Source organism: Indicator indicator, chromosome 29, assembly GCF_027791375.1.
Source record: "Indicator indicator isolate 239-I01 chromosome 29, UM_Iind_1.1, whole genome shotgun sequence".
Taxonomy (NCBI): Eukaryota; Metazoa; Chordata; class Aves; order Piciformes; family Indicatoridae; genus Indicator; species Indicator indicator.
The window spans coordinates 11,767,783-11,788,326 of NC_072038.1; the positions used below are offsets into that span (position 1 = coordinate 11,767,783).

Below are 20,544 nucleotides of genomic sequence, written 5' to 3' on the forward strand. Positions count from 1 at the left end.
AATAGCACAGTCCTGCTAGCTACCACACTGTAACATGCAAATAAAGTGCCATAAATGAGCTACTCTAAGAAATATCAGACCACACCTATTCAGTAGGATAAATTCAAATGTCTTACAAAGAAATGTATTCTCTTTCCATTTTATGGAGTAAGGGAGAGAAAGAATCAGCTTCCAAGTATACAAAGAAGCTTTGAATAATAACAATAGTAATAATAACAATCATCATCATCATCATCTGTTGATTAGACTGAGCAAATGAGGGGCAATGACTTTAAACTAGAGAAGAGCAGATTTAGACTGGATGTGAGGAACAAGTTCTGCACCATGAGGGTGCTGGAACACTGCAACAGGTTGCCCAGGGAGGGAGCTGAGGCCCCATCCCTGGAGGTCTTCAAGGTCAGGCTTGACCAGGCTCTGAGCAACCCAGTTCAAGAGAGACAGGAATCTGCTGGAGAGAGCCCAAAGGAGAGCTGTAAGGATGATGAAGGAATTTGAACATCTCTGCTGTGAAGAAAGGCTGAGAGCCCTGGGGCTGTTTAGCCTGGAGAAGAGAAGGCTGAGAGGGGACCTAATCAATGTCTATCAATAGCTGAGGGGTGGGGGTCGGATGAAGGTGCCAGGCTCTGGTTGGTGGTGCCCAGTGATAGGACAAGGAACAAAGGGTACCAGCTGGAACCCAGGAGGTTCCACCTCAACATGAGGACACTACTGTAAGGGTGACAGAGACCTGGAGAGAGACTTTCTAAACCCACCTGGCTGCTTCCTGTGTGCCCTGCCCTTGGTGATCCTGCTCTGGCAGAGGTGTTGGACTGGATGAACTCTGGAGGTCCCTCCCAGCCTCTAATGTTCTGTGATTACATGACACCAAATTGCTTCAGGCTGTCCTGGCCAGAGGTACTTGGCTATAACCAACCCGTTCCAGGCAGCCCCGTGACAGCAGTGTGCTGCAGCTACTGCATGTTTGGCTAGGGCTGAACCATGGCTTAAAGACCACTTAAATTATTCCCCTTCCAAAACTTCTGAAATGAACCACAAATTGCCTTGCAAGCAGGGGGGCAGGGAGCAACTTTTTGTCAAAACACAAGCAAGACATAACTCCTTCTTTCCTGATCTGAGCTGACGTGTGGGGTTTTATTTTCAAGAGCTACATTCACTGACATAGAAAATACATTAAAAAAAACAAACCTTCTCTCCATCCAGCAGAAATCCTAGAAGGCAGCTGGGCAAAGCCTGACAAACATGAACTATTCTGCCCAAAGAAGAAGGTAACAAGGGCTAAAGAGGCCTAGGCAGCTCAGCATTGCTATCTGGAAAATAACTTGGCATCCAAGTCCACAGCCACAGCCAAAGAGGGAAGATCAGCTCTGTTTGCTACATCAAACACAGCTCAGAGTGTTGGGGGTTGTGTTTTTGTTGGTTTTTTGGGTTTTGTTTTTTTATTTCACTCTTCCTCTCTCTTCAAACATAAATAGTTCCAGGCTCTTAAATAAATTAGCTCAGCTTCAGTTATACAAGCTGTTTCATTTTTTCTCCAAATGGGAATAGAGATGTTTGATTTAGAATTGTAAATACAATATAAAGGGAGGTTTTTTTCCATTGCAAAGTGATCCTTTCCAGCAGTAATGATCAGTACTAGGTCCTTTTCTGTCCTTTATCCTATACCTCGGGATCACAGTATTATTCTGACAGCTTCTGAAGAGAAACAAGTGACACCCCCCCTGCTATGCAACAGGAGGAGGTTTATCTGTACCTATGCACAGTAAAAGCAAGGTTTAAATCATATTTAAAATGCACAGATAAGAAGTGCAACAAAAATCCTGACCTCCCCTTATAATTTAGCTCTCCAAAGCCCTGCTTTCTTTATGTGTGTGTGCTGTGGGGGACTCCTGAACCCCAGAAAGGCTGATGACTGAGAGACAAGAGTTCCTCACAGCCCTGCAAGCACTTACCCCACTCTATTGGGGCTGCTCCTCAGAGTCAAGTGGTGTCTATCTGGATTATGTTGCTGCTGAGATTATTTTATTTAGGTTTGTTGTTTGGTTTTGGGTTTGGTTTTTTTTTTTTTTTGCATCAAGGCAGTTACAGTAGTGTAGCTCTAGGATAAAAACACATCATGCAGCAACAGCACAAGGGGACTGGGAGGTTCAGCCTGGCTTCAAACTGTGGAGAGGTTTTTTGTGTACTCTTCTGATTGTGTTTTTGAATATGTAAAAACTAAAGCAGATCTTAAGTACTTCCACCCTGGGCTGTCAGGTTTGGCTTCAGGGCATGATTAGCCAAGGGCAGGGTGGGTTTTTTTTTTTTCTTCTCAATATTACAGTGATGCTTCACATCCTTCCTAAAACTGGCTGGGGTGAGGTGTCTCTGGCTTTGAATCTCTCTCTCTAGCATGGAGCAGATTATTACTATTATTATTGATTTATGTCATGCCTGTCTGCTTCCAGACTCAAAACACTTTACTAAGTTACAATATACATAGGAATCATTTCTCATCAGCCACCACCACTCTGTAGCCTTCTCTGGAGGGAAGCTGAAGGGAGCCATTAGGATGGTGCCTGCAACATTAAACAACAATCCAGGAGAGGAAGTAAAGAATACTCTGGCTCCTTAAAGCAATGGCTCAACAGAATGCAGTCACTGAACTGCCATCCAGCTGGGACACCAAAGTCAATACCCATTCACCGTGTGTGGTTAAAATTAAATCTCCTAATGAAGTGAGATGGTTTTAGTGGTTGGAGAGTGAGTGCAAAGTATTATTCTCCTGTATTATTATTTGTAAGTTATACAGCTAACAAGGGAAAAGATCACACACAGGAAAATAACAGACAGTTAGACAACGTTCCAAGCCCAGTTTCTAAATGACATTTGGGCAAATAAAGTTTTTGGGGAAAAAATATGTTTTAAAAGAAAAAGAGACACAGAAAAAAAAAAAAAACCACACACACAAAAAAGAAGCAATTGGCAGTTTCTCACTGCTTTGAGGGAACTAAACCAACCAGAAGCGATGTCAGCTTTTATCCCCTGTAACTCTGGGCTGGAGAAAAGAACATTAATAGTTTCTGTTAATGAGCAGGTATTCCCTAAACACTGCTGCAAATGATCTGGATTCTAATTTGCTTAGAAAAAGAAACAGGAAAATGTTGGGGGAAAAAAAAACAAACAACAACAACCAAACCCCAAACCTAACAGCTTGGGTTTGTCCCTGAATTAGCAAAGTGCTTCGATGGTTTTCTAGGTAGGAAGTTTATGTGTCTGACTGAAAAGATCCTCACACAATGTTATCAAGCTCCCCTTTCCAGGCCTAGTAATTGCTAACTGGTTCTAATCATTCTTGCAAGTGATCATTTGAAAGGTTCATTTTATGACCCCCTCAAACTAGCACAGAGAATCTCACTCCATAATGTAATAAACAATTCCACCACCGGCGCTTAATTAATTCCCGAAAGTCACCAAAAGGAGCTATTAATGATCTGGCTTTTTATCTAGCCATAAATGTGCAAGTCTCCTGGGATAAAGGATTTGAGAAAAGAGAAAGAACGTTCTGGCAAAACTAACTGTCAACTTGATAAAGCAGAAAATGATCACCAGCGAGGGCAATTCCAAAGGTGACAGCAGGGCTCCCTGTTCTGATGAGAAGTTAGCTCAGGTCGGATTAAATTTCTCTGGATGTCGTGCTCGACAAAACAGGGGACAGAGCTGACACGGTGCAAAACAGACTCAACCCAAAGGAATCCACCAGAGAAAATTCTACAGCCTTTAGAAAATTAATTCTTTTTTTTTTTTTAAATGAGTGCTTTTGGGGAGTTTGCTTTGCTGTGACAGTAACAGCAGTTATTTTAATGGGAGTGGGGACAGCACTTCCAGCGCATTACAAAGGGCAGGCTGATGTTTGTGAGGGAACTTTAGGAGCCCAAGCATCATTTTCACAAGCAAATCAGGCAGTAGGAAGCCCTTAAATGAAATTTAGTTTCCTGGCAACCCAAGCCATTGCTGAAAATTAGATTTAGGCTTCTACAGGGCTTTGATGTTTCTGAAAATCAGCCTTCCTGCAGCACTGCACAGCTGACTGGGTGTAAGACAGCAATTTACCCTTCCACTGAGGCTGTTGGGAATGGAATCACTTTGATGGCTTTAGTCAGATCTGGGAAGTTGGATTTTTTTCTTACACTGTAAACTTTTTTTTTAACTAGGCATAGCCAGTGGTGGCTGGACTCTCTGAGCAGAAGAAGGGGGAGGAAAGGTAAGAAAAAATCTGTCCTTTCCAAAATAAACTCAAGCAGTCCTTTGGGTGCTTGTGCTTGATGCTAGTAGAGCTCTGCACCAACATGTCCCACTTTCAGAAGAGCTCCAGGAGCTGTGGTACCCTCTTGATGGACTGAGGCTTTCTGAAGCTCCCCTTGAAGCAATCCCTGTGACAGCCACACATGGAAACAGGAAAGAGGCTGCCCCACCACACAGCCATCCTAGCTCTTGCTCTGTGGATGGACACCCAAGGTTTACAGGCCTCTCACATTCTTTTGATTGTTTCCTGTTGTGCTTGTGTCTTTGTTTTAATATTTAAACCCTCCCACTCCAGTGGGAAACAACTAAGAGGATTTTCAGGCTCTCCATTCCTTGACTCTCCTGGGCTGGGCCAAGAAGGTCCCAGCTCTTCAGAACAGTGCTTTTCAGTTCCCTGTTGGGAGGACCCAAGCTCCCACTGGAAGATGGAGTCACTGAACACTGAAGAACTTCCTTTCTCCAACATTTTAGAAAGCTTGGAAGTTCCTTTCTACAGGAAAATTTAAAAATTTCTCATTTTTGTTCTGATCTTCAATACAACATTATAATTTGTTTTGAATGCTGGAATTTCCTGTGGAACAGAAACTCTGTTTTAAAGCCATCTCTCTTCAACTGTGCTATTCAGATGGAAGTATTTTGCTGTTCATTCCACTTTGCAACTAACTGGTGCCACCCCTAATGTATTGCTCTTTCAAGAATGATGTGGAATAGCTAATTAGTTGGGCTCTAGGATGCCTCTGCCAAAAGTTACAGCTTCCAGAGGCATTCCTTTAAGGAATGGTGGTGTGGGTTTGGCATTTACAAAGATACACATGGTTTCAGGAGCCCACAGGCACCAAAAGCTAGCTTGTGTTGTGCAACTACTCATCTCAACCCAGTCATTGAGCTGATGTCCTAACCACAGTGAGTCAAGCAAACTTCTTCAAAGCACTCATGGAGAAAAACTTTTGGTTAATTTGTTTTTCTTTTTTCTTTTTTTTTTTTTTAATAAAAATTTTGTCTTTGGGGAAATCTTTTGAGAAAGTTCCACTTCTACAGCTAATTAACTGGGAAAATGGAGAACTTTGAACACAGCCAGCACCCTGCTGTAATTTCTCGCAGATAAATCCTTTTGCTAACCCTCCAATTTTTTATACATTGTTAATGCAAATTAAAAATGCTTAAATCCAGTACCTTTATACTTGGTCACCACAGCTGAGTTGACACTCAGAGGTTCTTGGAAGGTGACAGTGAGTGATGTACTGCTTGTTACCATGAGACAGACGTTGGTTGGCGCCTCGGGGGCTCCTGGGAGAGAAGAGAAAACATCAGCTCTTCAGCACAACAAATCCTATTCAAACAATGTTTGAGTCTTCAAAGAACCCACTGAAAATCACCCTGCAATTGTGAGCTTTGGGTTGTAGGTGTTTGTGTGCTCTGCCTTTTGAGCATTTTAATTAGTGCCCCTGCTAACAATATCCTGCAGACACCATTTGTTTCTATCATGGGTTTTGTTTTTGGTTGTTGTTTTTTGTTTTTTTTTTTGGCTCCTTTGGGTTAAAAATATCTTCCTGCATATATGTAACCCAATAAAACAGATTCATGCTAATTATGTCAATGAAAAGCCCCTATAAATCTCTTGGGGTGGGTAGGAGGAGAGAGAAAGGACAAAAACCACAAAGAGCTAATTAAAGCTTTATGGTTTCACTTACAAACTCAAATTTATCAAATGAGAGAGAAGATGTTTACCTTATTGTGATGCAGAAAGTGCTGTCTCAGTGCAGCAGTCCCAAACTGCACTTCTCTTTTCAAATCTGGCTTGGATTTCCTTTGGGTTTTGTTTTTTGGGGTTTTGTTTGTTTGTTTGTTTGGGGTGGGCTGGGTGTATGTGAAAAAAAAAAAATAAATTCTGAATTCACAGCATATCAACCAGACTCAGTTCAGAAATCAAACCCCAGACACTGTGACTTGCTGCTAGGATTGATTTCAGAAATCACTCCGTTCCCTTACACTCCTGCTCTATTTTCTGGAGTTAGTATCTACTACAAGGAGCACTACAGCTGGCTTGAAGAAGCAATCTCAGAATACAATAAATCTGGGGAAATGGTTTGTAAGTACATTTCTGTAGGGACGGTTGTAAAAATGCTAATGGCAATGGTTGTATTTCATTGACTAGGATACAGCTACAGCTCCACACAATTCAGCCCTGTTTACTCTTTCCCAAGGGCCCAAATTCACATTTATTTTGGGTACAACTGTTTGAAGTGACCCAATCTGAGGCTATCCTATGAAAATGTTCTCTGGGGATGCCACAATTAAACTTCCACAATTTAGATATAAAATGAAATTCCAGTGTTTGATCAAATATTTAGAACAACTCCGTTCTTCTGACTGAATTCATTCAAAATCAATCAAATTACAGCAGAATAAAGGCCCATCCCTCTTCCTTCCTACTCATATATTCCTTTCTAATCATCCTGATTTAAATTCTGAGCACACTAAATGAGATCCAGGAGTGAATGTGAAGAGAAGCAAGCAGGACAGGATCATTAGCTGCTAGCAGAAGTCTCATCACTTTTATGCAGCCCACTCCTGCAGGAGTTGTGTGCTTGCTGCTCTCAGATCTTTGGTCCTGCAATGTTCTAACATCATTTTCCTTCTCATTCTTGGGAGGGCCATCTAGCTGTATGCCTCATTATTCCCACCCTGCCATAGCTTCATAGCAGCCCTCTGAGGATAGTCAGCAAGAGCAGCTTTGCCCACCAGAGTGCTCCCAGTGGGAGCTGTTTGGAATCATGCAGCTTCTCCTACTTACTGGCGTGCTCGTAGCCTGCCCTCATGCGCCTGTACAGCCTGGATCTCCACTCCCATGCCTTCAGCTGCTTCTCCTTTTCTGTGCTGTCTGTGCCAGGGTCTTCATTCATCACTTGTGCAGACAGTTCACTGACTCGCTGCTCTGCTTCCTGAACCAAGGTACTCAGGTGCACTGACCTGCTCTCCATGTTCACAACTAGGAAGGCAAGGGGAAAGAAATTGTTTGGTGGACAGGTGACAAACTCCCAGCCTCACACATTCCAGCACAACACATGTGGAAGGTCAGCCCTTGAACACTGCCTTCCAGCACTTACCTTGCCATCCAGTGGATTAGAGCATGGCAGTTTACACCACCTAAGGATCTGGTCACTTAACAGGGGTTAACAACATGAATAAATTGAGCATGTTTCATCTTCCTCATATGCTGAAAAAATATCTTAATCAGGCTGAAATTGAATGTATGTTTTAAGGAGGCTGCAAAGAGACTTCCAGTACCTGAAGGAGGCCTACAAGAAAGCTGGGAAGGGACTTTTGACAAGGGTTCATAATGATAGGATGAGGAGCAATGCATTGAAGCTTGAGAAGGATGGGTATAGACTGGATATTAGGAAGAGATTCTTTACAGTGAGGGTAGTGAGACACTGGAACAGGCTGCCCAGGGAGGTCATGAATGTCTCCTCCCTGGAGGTTGGATCAGGACTTGAGCAACCAAGTCTAGTTGAGAAGCGCCCCTGCCCATGGCAGGGAGGTTGGAATAAATATCTCTAAGGTCCCTCCCAAACTGAGCCATTCTATGAATCTATGAATATTAAACTCAAAGTAAAACAAGAAAGCATTTGCCCTGCTTTGCCATAATATCATAAACTTCCAGAGTCAAAAAAAAGGAATTTGTACTGGTTCCAGACACTCACAAGAGAAACCTCTACAAGCAGAGAGAGATCTAACTGGCAAACTGAAGAAGAAGAGTTTTGGGGGGCATGGCTGGTGGAGCATGGATCCCTTTCCAGGTTTTCTTTGTGCTGTGGTTTTGGCCAGTAATATTAAGTTAGTCCTCTGACAGACTGGACAGGTAGAGAACAGCCTGACACCTGGAGAGCTGGGTTTCCTCCAGTGTTCAGAATTATTGTAATGGGATGTTTAGGAGGTCATGCTACAGCAGGGCATGCTGCATGAAGGTGAAAATTAACACAGGTTTGATTTTAGCCCAAGCCCATGAGACTACCCTGAACCAGCCTCTGGGTTATACAGTGAAATGTGGTGAGTCAAGGTGGTGAGTCAAGTCCTCTTCCCAGAAATGTTCCTAGCCTGATGTTGCAGGTGAGGAAACAGGACTTGCAAAGGTGTTTGATCTGAAGAGCAGTGCAGCCATGGTTCTGCTGTTCAACATGCAGGAAATCCTGTAGAAGAGAAGGAATTCTGATACCACAGAAAGTCAATTTCCTCTGGTGTCTGGGACTTGGGCAGAAGAGCTCTGAGATAGTCTGGATGCCAAAAAGTGCCCTGTTTACTACAAACTGTCCTGTCACAAGAGCTACTCTTAGCAGCAATGGGGAGCTGCAATGCAGGGACATCCAGGCTCCTGCCTTCCCTAAGGCTATATAAGAACAGCCTGAGTCTGCCACAGGGTGCATGGATCAGCCTCTTGCACAAGGCAGAAGCCTTTCTGAAAACAAACTGTACCAGAGAAAGGGCCAAGACTCTGGCACTTTTTTGACATCAAAACACCACTTGAGCAAAGATATCTGCACATAGGAACATCTTATTCCTAAGCTGGAATAGTAGAATCATGGAACAAATCAGATAGGGAAGGACCTTCTCTGGTCCAACCTTTGTGTTCCCAGCAGGGTCAGCTATGAGGTCAGACCAAGCTGCTGAGTGCATTGCCCAATGTGTTCTTGAAAGCTTCCCAGGATGGAGGCTTTTCAGCAGCTCTGGGGGAGCTGCTCCACTGCTCCTCTGTCCTTGGTGTGAAAAAGCTGTTTGTTTATCCAGCCTGAACCTCTCCTTTTGACTTTTGCCCTCTCTCTCTCTCATAACAATATCACAACTGGAGGTTAGCAGAGCTTCAGAATAAGGCTGCACACTGATGTGGGAAGTGCCACAGGATCTTTAGAGGCACAGGAGGAGAGCAGAGAATTACTCAGCACCTCTGACATCTGAAAGCTTGGGCTTGAGCAACGTTTGTCTCAGCCTTTGCTTCCAGAAGCTGGCTTGAAGCCACACTTCTTGAAGTTTGCTCATTCTTCATATGGACATCAGAGGCACGTGGCCAAGCTCCCTGGAATCTGCTGCTATCCTCAGTGCTGCCTGTTTACTGGCAGGCCAAAGGTGATATGGTTTCCTGGATCCATGCCTACAATAAACTTGCAACACATCTGAGAGCACAACAGGGCTGAGGAAGGGATTTTATGTGCCAGAACCTCAGGTGATTGAGAACTGGCATTGGTTCAAGTTCTCACTAAGGATCTGGCTCTGTCTGTTTAATCAAGATTCTGATCTTGGGAATGTGTCCTGTTGGCCACTGGAAACTTTAATCTCATTTTTTATTTGGGGTCAGGTGAATAAGCCAAGCCAAACCACGAGTATATGGTAAACCAAAGTAAGTGAAAAGATGACAGAGTGGACTTTGCCTGCTCCCCAACTAAATGGATATTTTAAATGCTCTACTTTCTGATCTTACTCACTTGGTGTTTAAGAGAGTTTGGGCTCCTATTGAGATTTAGATAGTCTGAGCTCCATATGGAGAGGAAGATTGTCATTTTACTTTCTACTGCTTTATTTGCTGTCATTCCTGCTCCAGGCAGAAATCCAGGTGATGCAGATGGAGGCTATCTGTCCTCCAGATCCTCTTTCCTACAGAGTTAGCTTAGGGGCTACCATGAGATTTCACCTGGATCACTATGACTAATAGAGCAGAGGAGGAAGAATTTTCCCTGTAGGAAGCTTTGCAATGGGAGATTTTTCTACCTTGCAGTCTCCCAGATATCTGCATCTCTCCTGTGCACTTCCCACCAGATGAAGAGATGCCTGTGACCTGTCCCAAAACTGGGATGAATTAGCCTGGGCAATTTGTGCTCAACTGCCCACCACAGAGACAAAAATGCTGCTGCTGGGTGCTGGATCCTGTTGTGGCAGCCCTGAGATCACACAAACAGAATGGATTTAGTTTGAAAAAGAGGAGGCTGAGGGGAGACCTCACTGCTCTCTACAACTACCTGAAAGGACATTGTACATAGTTTGGTACTGGTCTCTTCTCACAGGTAATTAGTGATAGAACAAGAGGGAATGGCCTCAAGCTGCCACTGGGGAGGTTGAGACTGGACAGTAGGAAAAAATATTTCAGGGAAAAAGTGGTCAGGCATTGGAATGAGCTGCCCAGGGAGGTGGTGCAGTCACCAACCCTGGAGATGTTTAAAGGTGGTTTGGATGTGGTGCTTGGGCACATGGTTTAGGGGTGATCCTCACAGAGTAGGGTTCTGGGTTGGACTTGGTGATCCTGAGGCTCTTTTCCAACCTGAATGAATGTTTGTGTTTCTGTGATTTCATCCTACCAGGGTTGGTTAAGTCCAGGAATCAAAGCAGAAAGACTGGAGAGATAGAAAGTGACTTCTATCAGTTCCAGAAGGATGAAGCCACACAGAAAGCTGCTGTGAACCTCTGTTTTGAGTGCTGAAAGCAACTTCTTTTTTTTTGCTCTCGAGCAGCAACTGTAAACCCTTAAGGTAAAAAAATAAAATAAAATAGCAGCAAGCCCAGGCCACCGTTTGCTTGACGGTTTCATCCATTATTTCAATCAGAAAAAGCTGAAAATCAAGATAAGTGAAGTGGAAATTTGGTGGGTCTGTATTTTGAAATGGAAATGAGATGGTTATATATTCATATTCCCTGTGTTCATAGGCATGTTTGCATTAATTACAGGAAATGAATACTAATTTATGATTGCCCCTGCTTGCCATCAGACTGCATTTATTTACAGATGAGGTCAATGAAAAATTAGTTTAGTCTTTTTTTTTTCCTTTTTTTTTACTGCTGTTTAGAACACTCAAGACTGTGTTTTCCTCTAGATTTGTCATGGTTAATGAATGTTGCTTCAGCAGTCAATCATGCACTCTAAATGCTGTCACACTTCTTTTTTTTTTCTTTTTTTTTCTTCTTTTAAAGCCTCAGTCATGAACCATGACAGAAAAATAAACAAATAAATATAAAGCTAAAAAAAAAAAAACAAAAAAAACAACACACATACACACACACAAACCCCAAACTCTTTTCACTGAGCAACTACACTATACAGAAAAAAAAAAAAATCTCCAGGGAAGGTTAAAGGAGGCCAGAATAAATGATAATATAAGTGCTGCGGACATAGAAAAGCAATAAAGGTGTACCAACACTGAGGGTCTGGCAGAAAAAAACTCCTCCACACACACACACACACACTTTCCACTGAAAGAACTGGCAATGGTAGTAGCCTCAAGGTGCAATTTCCTGGAGCACAGAGATTGACAAGCCAGCACTAAATGTTGTTAATTTAACTAACTTCAAATTAATGGCAGAGTGTGCAGAGGCTGAACTCCTCAAACACAGTCTCATTATAGCCTTGCTGGGAATGGCCTAAATATAGGCATTGACAGCTTAAAACAGATTGGCACACATCAGGAGTATTTTTAGACACCAGCAAGGCGTCAGAGTTGGTGTCATGGTAGAAGGTTGATTAATTGGGTTGGTAAAGTCACCCTCCAACCCACAAACTGTGCAGAAAAATGCTCCTGGGGGAGTACAAAGGAGGTTTATGACTACAATGTGGAGCTCCAAGCAGTATTGGTGTTCTGATCAGGAGGGAAGGGTGGATTTGCCATGTTGATTTTCTCTGATTCTGCAGAGCTCTGAAATTCTCTTGAGGTGGGACTTGGGGCTGTTTGAAGAGTGAGGAGTCTAATACCTATCACTTCCATCAGCCACACCACAACCTGTTCCTTGAAGGCAGCACAGCCAGAAATCAAAAGGATAATTAAAAGATTAGCCCAGAGCCCACACAACCTTTTGTCCTGACATTGCTGATGACAAACTGTATTTCACTCTATAATTTTTGAGGCTCTCTCTCAGTTCCCATTTCCATCTTTTTAAAGGTGTTTATTCCCCTCAGTATTGGTATTGACTCAGCTGCCCCACTGTTACTCACAACAGAAACCCAACCTGATTCATCAGTTGGTGTATATGACACAGGGAACAAAAAGACCTGGGGAGCATTCAGCAGGCTGCAAACACCCTCCTGCAGCGTGGTACTGTTGGGGTATGATCATCCACATGGTCAAACCAGTCAAGTTTTGTGTGTAATGGAATGAATGTCCCAAACCAGCTGTAAAATTAACCTCCCCCAGGTGTTTACCTAAGAGTTCAGTTTGTGCTCTTTACTTACAGTGTGGACTTTCCTTGGCCCCAACGTGCAGCAGTGTCCTAGCAATGGGGACATTGTTGGTCAAGAGGGCAATATCCAGAGGAGTCAGTCCCTCACTGTTTGGTGTGTTTAGGTCCAGTTCCTCCAGGGTGTACTGATAAAGAAGAATCTGAACAGCATCCAGATCTTGCTGTTCTACAGCCTCAAACATAGCTTCATTGCACTGGAAATTCTGTGTCAACGCAAACAGAAAGTCAGAAAAACATTTCAATATCAATGTTTTGCAAACAAACAGAGAAAATCTGTGTTTTGTGAGGTTGCCCCAGCTTGGGCTTGCCTAAAAATATGGGAATTGTTTGCAGGAAAATGAGCTTAGTCTCCTTCTGGACCTGTCTGCTAGAACTTGTCTGTGGGAAGATTGAAGTGAGATTCTAACCCATACCCAGCAAGCCCATAGTTACTTACCCTCCTGTCCTGTAACCAAACTACCTGAGCAATGGTGCATATTTGCAGTGTGAAACTGGGGGTTTGGGGTTTTTTTGGCAGAGTCTTGGACTACTGAGTTTTTCAAATTAAAAATTTAAACTCAAACTCTACCAACTCAGGTGGATCAAAATCCTGGAGAAACTGTCCTGGAGAAAAAACAAACCTTCACAGCTCCAGGGTGTTCCATGCAAACACTCCAACGATTTCTAAGTGCTCATGGTTTTGCATTTCACTTGCAAATGTACAGTCCCAGAATCACAGGATGGTAGGGGTTGGAAGGGACCTCTGAAGATCATTGAGTTCAACTCCCCTGCCAGAGCAGGATCATATAAAGCAGATCACACAGAAATGCATCCAGGTGAGCTTTGAAAGTCTCCAGAGATGGAGACTCCACAACCTCTTTGGGCAGCCTGCTCCAGGGCTTTGCCACCCTCAAAGTAAAAAGGTTCCTTCTCATGTTTAGATCTGGTCACCTACTTAATAAATAAATTAAATAATGAATAATAAAGAATAATTAAGTAAGTAGAAATGAGATGAAAAAGCCCTGACTGGCCCCAAAGTGATGTGTCTGCAGAGATCAGAAGCAGCCAAAGCCAAGCACATCCAGAGCACCAAGTCTCAAGCAGGGAGAAGCACTGAAGCTTTTCCTCCCCAGTGTCAAGCAGATAAAAGAGTGGTGCAATACACAAAGAAATCTGTTGCTTGTTAATTGAGCTGGGGAGAAGCAGGTGCAGGAGAGCAGCACTGCCTGCAGGTTTCTGTTATGAGAACATCCTTCTGGAGCCTTCAGTACTGACATGTTCTTTGGCAAGCTGCTTTGAATTTTCTCCCAGTGTCCCATTGCCATCATTACCCAACAGGTTTTTTGATTCTTAAGAATGAATTAGAGGAAGCAAGAGGCTCCGCTAAGCAAGGAGGGCTCAGCATGGGATCACAGAAAGGAACTGAGATCTGTGTAGACATCTGGTGCCAGTGGGCATGCTAAAGAGCTGCATACAAGAGAGAACCAGAGATCCAGGTAAGTGAGGTGAGCTCCCTTCCTGTGCCCTGGAACCCACATGGAGGGGACAGAGGAAAATCTTCTCTAATTATGTATTCTTTCTGATGTGAAATAACCCACGTGGGATGGGGCCTTGAGCAGCCTGGTCTAGTGGAGGACATCCCTGCTCATGGAAGGGGTGTTGGAACTAGGTGATCTTTACAGTCCCTGTGCTCCTTTGCTCCTTGAAACTTTAGTGTTATGGATGCAGCAGTGTGACCTGACAGGCCACAGGCAGGGATGCCTGGAACAGGCTGCACAGAGAGATTGTGGAGTCTCCTTCACTGGAACCTTTCAAAACCCACCTGGATATGTTCCTGTGTGACCTGCCCTGGGTGACCCTGCTCTGGCAGGGGCGTTGGACTGGATGATCTTTGGAGGTCCCTTCCAACCCCTAACATTCTGTGACTCTGTGACAAGAGCCTTCTGATTTTTAGCTCAGTTGCATTGACTGGACAACCTTCTTCTGCTCTGAAAGGGCAAACCCATTGTATTCAGAGAGAAACTGAATCCCTTGTACAAGTGATCAGGTAAAGCTTAGGAGCAGTTTTGCATTGTTGATTCCTTGTCTGAGCCCTGCAGCCTCTAATCATTAGCTAGACAGCTGGGCTCTGTGATTAATTTCTTTAGGTGTTACTGTGATGCACAAATGTACATACTGAAAAGGACTACAGTATTGCTTTGCAGTAAGTAATAACCCTGTTCCAGTAAGTGATTCAGTGCTGGAGTGTTTAGAAATGCAATCTTCTGTAGCTTAATTAAAATGAAGTGCCCCTTTCAAGATATTTGCTCTAGGTTTGACTGAAAAAGTCCACTATGTGTTACTGGAGTTGGAAAAAAAAAACGTTCAAGTTGTTTCTGCAGAGGCTTGTTTTGATAAACATCAGCTGAAGAATAAAGCTATTCTGGGGCATTGCTATGTCTGCAGCAGGACAACAATTTACTGAATGGAAAGTGTTGCACAGCAAGAGAGAATGGAAAGAAAACTCTTCACTAGCCAAAGCTTGAAAGCAAACAAATGCTAACAAATGTTGTTCACTTGTCTGGAGACATGATTTTAGTCATTGACTGAGCTCTGCAGCACAGAAACTCAGTGATTAGAAAATACAGCAGCCAGCAACTTCAGCTGGAACCTTTCCACCACTTCACTGGTGGCTTCCCTGCTATTTATTTCTAGAGAAAGCTGTGAAAACAACAGGCAGAAAGGGATCCAAAGCCTCTGGAGTTCAGTGGGAGGCTGTTCACCTACTGCTGTGGACAGGGACTGGCAGTACCTAGAGGAACCTCTGCTCTCTGTAGCTCAGTGGTGACAAAAGCAGTCTTGCTCCCATGACTGTGGTGGGAACAGTGAGCACACAGAGTGAGAGGGAAGTCTATCCCATGAAAACCACCAGCCACAGCACAAGGGAAGATCCACTTTGCTAGGTACCATGACTGACTGAAGAGACGCTCCCACTGCCTGTCAGGGTGAGACTGAAAAGGGAGAGAGGAGATATTGTGAGGAGGTAGCTGTGTGGACAGCAGAGGACCTGAGCCTCAGAAGCAGCACACTGTTCCTCAGTCCCTGGGCTATGCTTGTTTGCCACTTCATGTTAGTTAAGTATGACAGATGCCCCCGTGCTGGAAGGGATATGTAATCTGAGGTATTTAGGGAAGCCCTGGCCAGGAGATATGCTAACAGACTGGCATTCCTTCAGTCCACATGTCAGCCTGCTCTGCCCTGGTCCCCAGCACTACTTTATCCTCCTCTCCTGTACTTGCTTAGTCACACACAAGCTTAGAATCGAAGAGAAGAAGGTGAGAACAGAATCTTTTTCCACAGCTCATACTTGGACATCCAAATTCAAATGACCCCCAGAAACTGAAAGCATCTGGAAGCCCACTGCCTCCAAAAGCACAGCTGCTGGCTACCCTGCAGAGCTGCTGTCCCCCTATCAAACCCCGTCTGAACTTCAGGCTTCTCCTTCTCTTAAACAATTGGCTCTGGCAGAGCTGAGAGGAAGAAGCCAGGATCCCCTGCTTCCTTCAGGCCATAGTTTTACTTCACAGCAGAGAGACAACAGCCTCTTGACTTTCCAGTGCCCTAGGACTGCATTTCATCTTAGCTCCCCCATGGGACATGCATGGGTCTTCTGACTTCAGGAAAGGAGTGATCCTAGGGGACAGGATCATTGAATTGATGATTTTAAATTCTTGCATGGATTCATATGATTTGTCTCATATGTGACAAACATTTGTGAGTGTGAAAGCAGTCTACAGAGTACTTTTTTCTCCTGAAAAAAATATAACATTGTTATTTTTCTGTCCCAGGCATGTTCAGAGCTTAGCACTGCACTGTGCCAAGCATCTACTGTAGTGCATCAGAGTGATGGTCCCAAGAGGTGGCTCCTGCTGCATTCACACACACTGCCATAAGCCCTTGCTCTTCAGAAGTGGAGAGGAGATTTTCCCCCCCTCAAAATAATTCAGAGAAGCTGAAGGATGTCTGCTCTTCCTACTTACAGCAAAGGGGATTTTATTTTGTGTTGGCAATATCAACAGCAGGTTCATCTTTCTCCAGCAAACAGAAACGATGCTGTTGTGCACTGCATTTATGCTGAGCTATTCTCTCAGGGACACAGTCCAGGGACACAGTCTGTCCTTCACCATGTATGTGCTGGAGCTTGTGTAGCTTCAGCAGCACTGGCAGAAACAGCAGCTCTTGGGAGTGTTGACCCCAGCAACCTGTACTGGCACCAGAGTGCTCAGCTATCCTCTGTGGAAAGGACCAAGCTGCTGATCTGCTTTTCCCATGGTCATGCCTAGTGACTCTCACCCCAGTCTGTGAACAACCTGGCAGCTGTCTGTCACAGCACCTGAGTTCTGCTTGCTCCTTTTAAAAACTGGGAGCTTCTCTTTGAAAACTGGGAGCTGCTTCTGGTGAGACACTGGAACAGGTTGCCTCCTCCCTGGAGGGGTTCAAGACTAGGCTGGATAAGGCCAACCTGGTCTAGTGGAAGGTGTCCCTGCTCTTGGCAGCGAGGTTGGATCTAGATGATCTTCAAGGTCCTTTCCAACCCAACCCATTCTATCATTCTATGATTCTATTAAACCTTTCTCAAAATGTTTTCTTCATTTCTTGGAAGAGAAGCAGTTGTCTGTGTGAATTTAATCCACACATTCTGTCACATTAATGCCCAGGTAAGGCTTTACTCCTGAACCAAAGCATCATCACTTGAGCAAGGCAGCTTTTCTTCAGCCTTCAACAAGCTCAGAGTTTTCTGACACAGGATAATCATAGAACACTGGATATGGAAAAGACCTTTAAGATCATCAAGTCCAACCATCACCCAGCTAATAAATGGTAAGACTGAGAGGAATCACAGCACTGCTCAGGGAGCAGACAAAGCGAAAGGACGAGAAGTATGGAGATTAACCCAAGCAGAGTGAGGAGATATTAAGAGGATGATAAATTGGCCATTTGAGAAAGGTCAGGCAGCTACCATGGAGGTCTTGCGGAGGCTGAGGCGCTCAGAGCGAGCTCTGAAGTAGGCTTCATCGAAGGAGGTGTGGCTGCCCTTGAGCTTCTCGGAGAGGTTGCGGTAGAGGCGCTTGGCAGCATTTGGAGAGGATGGCATGCTGCCCTTCTTGCTCTGCAGCAGGCTCAGGTTGTGCATCTGCTGGGTCATTTTCAGCCAGGAGTTTCTAGAAGAAAACCAGCAGCTCTTTAACAAGGGTTTGCCAGGCTAGCATCATCGATCAGAGCTCTCTGATCAAAACAGGCTGAGCGAGCTGGGGTTGTTCTGCCTAGAGAAGAGAAGGCTCTGGGGAGACCTTAGAGCAGCCTGCCAGTACCTGAAGGGGGCTATCAGAAGGCTGCAGAGGGACTGTTTGCAAAGGCCTGCAGTGATAGGATGAGGGGCAGCTTCCCACATTACTCTCTGCTAGCAAACTGTGTGCTGCACAAGCTTGGGCTGTGCTCAGTGAGCTGGGTGGGTTCTCTTTCTCTAGAGGCTCAGAGCAGTCTTCCTCACTCAGGAGATATGGCTGGGTTCACAGTACTTGCTTCATCTCTGACCCCATCACAAGCTACTTAACTTGCATCCAATGCTGACATGTAAAGGAGAGTCCATTGCCTCAGAGAATGTTTTTTTGACAGAGTTTTGAGGAGCATTTGGCAGGGAGAGGTCCTGCTGTGTGGCTGAGACACCTAAGGCATTGTGTTTTAGCAAAGAACAGCTAAACCAAAAAGCCTTTTGGGGCTCTGTTGTAGGCATATGTGCATTTTTAGTTTAAGCTACCCATGCCCAGCTAGTGTCCAGGGTATTGCAAACAAAGACCTTACACTGTTTTACAGTGAAAATAATCTCTATTTCTAGCTTGCTATTTACAGCTGCTCACTGAGTAGCCTCTTCCCTCAGTGGACAGGCACTGGCTCTTTGTATTGTGCAACTTTATCCTGCTTTGCCGCATCCATTTAGGCTGCAAACTCTTCCAAGAAGGACTGCTCTGCTCTCTGAGGCTGCCTGGCCTCACAGGAGCTCCACATTATCTCATAGTCAAACAATACTTTCTATGCTCTATGAAACAGTCAGATTTTCCATACTAGGAAAAACGTAATTACTCTTGAACTCCCTGGCAATACTTTGTGTGGGAAGAGTTTTGCCTTTCTGAAGGGAAACTAAGGATCAGATTTGACCCAACTGCAAGCACAGGAAACTATCCCCAGGGTTTTGAAGTGAAAAGGTGACGAAAATGCACAATTTCTTCACATTTCCTCTTTCCCTGCCAAGAGGGTGCATGCATTTCTAAAGCAGAGTGTCTCCCTCAAAGACCTCTTGGTTGCTACAGTAAATCTGGCTACACTTGCTGACTACCTTTTCCTAGAAATTAGCTTCAGATTCTTTGTACTGTGACACAAAGCCTGTAACTTTCTGCCTTTGGGGTCTCAGCCTGCATTTCAGAAAAATCAGACTGCAGAAGCAGACTCTAATAACTGTGCACAACCATAAAAGCATTCTTTACTGAACACTCACCCTGCTCTTCTGTGCTTCCAAACTCTGGGGGTTTTGTTGGATGCTGGGATTTTATTTTCACAGACAAACTGTTTTGGAAGAGCAGGTTTGGGGTTTTTTTTAAGGACCATGTCCTCAGCTCACTGAGCAGGTGAAACCCTGAAATGTGCATTGTCTTGAGAGAAGTCAGCCCTCCAGCTGAAGTGGACTCAGCCTGAGGATATGGCATTGTCACAACTAAAACTGGTGCAGTACATTAAAGATTAAAGGAACTGATGATGTCCAGAAATTTCTGCCTGTAGAAGCCTCTGCACATACCTAGCACAGACCAGAATGAAAAAAGGACATCTCAGTGTGGTTTGAGGCAGTCCTGTGTGACCTGACAGCAAGTCAGGAACGACAACAAGCAGCAGGTTGTAAGGTTTCTCAGGAACAGGTAGAACTAGACAGGATAATAGCAGCAGCTCCCCTCAGAATTAGTCACAATTAACAGTAGTTTGCATTTCTAAGAATTAAAACCCACAAAGTGAAAGTCTTGTGGCAGTTTTCTAGGGGAACTTCTACTGCACTCCCCTGGAAGCAGCCACCCAAAGTCTTCCTTGTGTGGCTGTCTCCCTGCTAGAGCAGGTATCAAACCAGGGCTCAAGCCTTCCAACACACATTTCAAGCTGCACATACTGTAGCTTAATCTTTGCCATCAGATTTGTTTGGGCTTCTCAGCACTGAAGTCACCATTTTATTCCCCAGTGCTTTAAAAGTCAAATTCCAATACAAATCAATATCTTAGTTACCCTTTAAAAAGCTTCCCCCCCCCCCCTTTTTTTTTTTTTTTTTTTTGGATTGGCAGATACTGACCTAATCTTCATGTCCTTTTAAAAACACGCTGCAGAGAGAGAAAAAGAAATACCTGAATCCTTGTGTGTTGTGTGTGGCAGAGGCATGCTGCAGGGTGCAGACAGGTGCACTCATAGAGCACTTCAGGTTTGAGAAAAGCAGAGGAGCCAAGCAGCTACTCAACACTGTGTGTGCTCTGAAATATGCTTGTGAAATGATTTGATGCTGCCAATTAAGAACATATGCATTAAAGAGTGAAATTTGACTTACCAGCTTAGGCTATCCGAGGCAAAACGTGAGCAAGTGGCTGGGAATTGTCCAGTGCCTTCATTCAATGAGCCACATTGGCTTTGCAGTCTCTGCTGGTCCAGCCTCTGGGCAGAGTGAGCAAACCTCTTCCTTACACTGCATGAATGATCAGACAAGGAAAGGCTGGTTACCAGCAATTACCAAGACCACTGATAAGATCTCAGAGCAAAACACTGTTGGTTGTCTGACAGGTAGAAGGTTTGGTGCCTTGACTCTGCCCTACCTCCCCCGTGCGCTCCAGCAGTGACTGATGTGTGAAGCCTTTGCATCTGGAGCCGACAATGCCCTGACATCTGTGAGCTCTTAGCTTGGTGTGTCCCTTCAAAGTGATCAGCAGCACAGGCATGCGAGCAGGGAAAAAACAATAACTGCTGACAGAATAAACACAACTCTGATTGCAATTAATTTGCCATGAA

The 20,544-nt window shown here is 44.3% G+C and overlaps 1 protein-coding gene across 1 annotated transcript in view; it reads right to left on the reverse strand.

The window, feature by feature from the left end:
* The window catches only part of ANKFN1 (ankyrin repeat and fibronectin type III domain containing 1), a 58,862-nt gene extending 38,654 nt beyond the window's left edge, over positions 1-20,208 (reverse strand). Inside the window, exons 1-5 of the mRNA XM_054393966.1 lie at positions 20,090-20,208; positions 17,474-17,675; positions 12,488-12,698; positions 7,076-7,270; positions 5,455-5,568 (exon numbers count right to left, since the gene is read on the reverse strand). Of these exons, the coding sequence (XP_054249941.1) occupies positions 5,455-5,568; positions 7,076-7,270; positions 12,488-12,698; positions 17,474-17,659 (706 nt within the window). The 5' untranslated portion in view covers positions 17,660-17,675; positions 20,090-20,208. The remainder of the gene's footprint in view (positions 1-5,454; positions 5,569-7,075; positions 7,271-12,487; positions 12,699-17,473; positions 17,676-20,089) is intronic.
* Between the last annotated feature and the right edge of the window lie 336 nt (positions 20,209-20,544).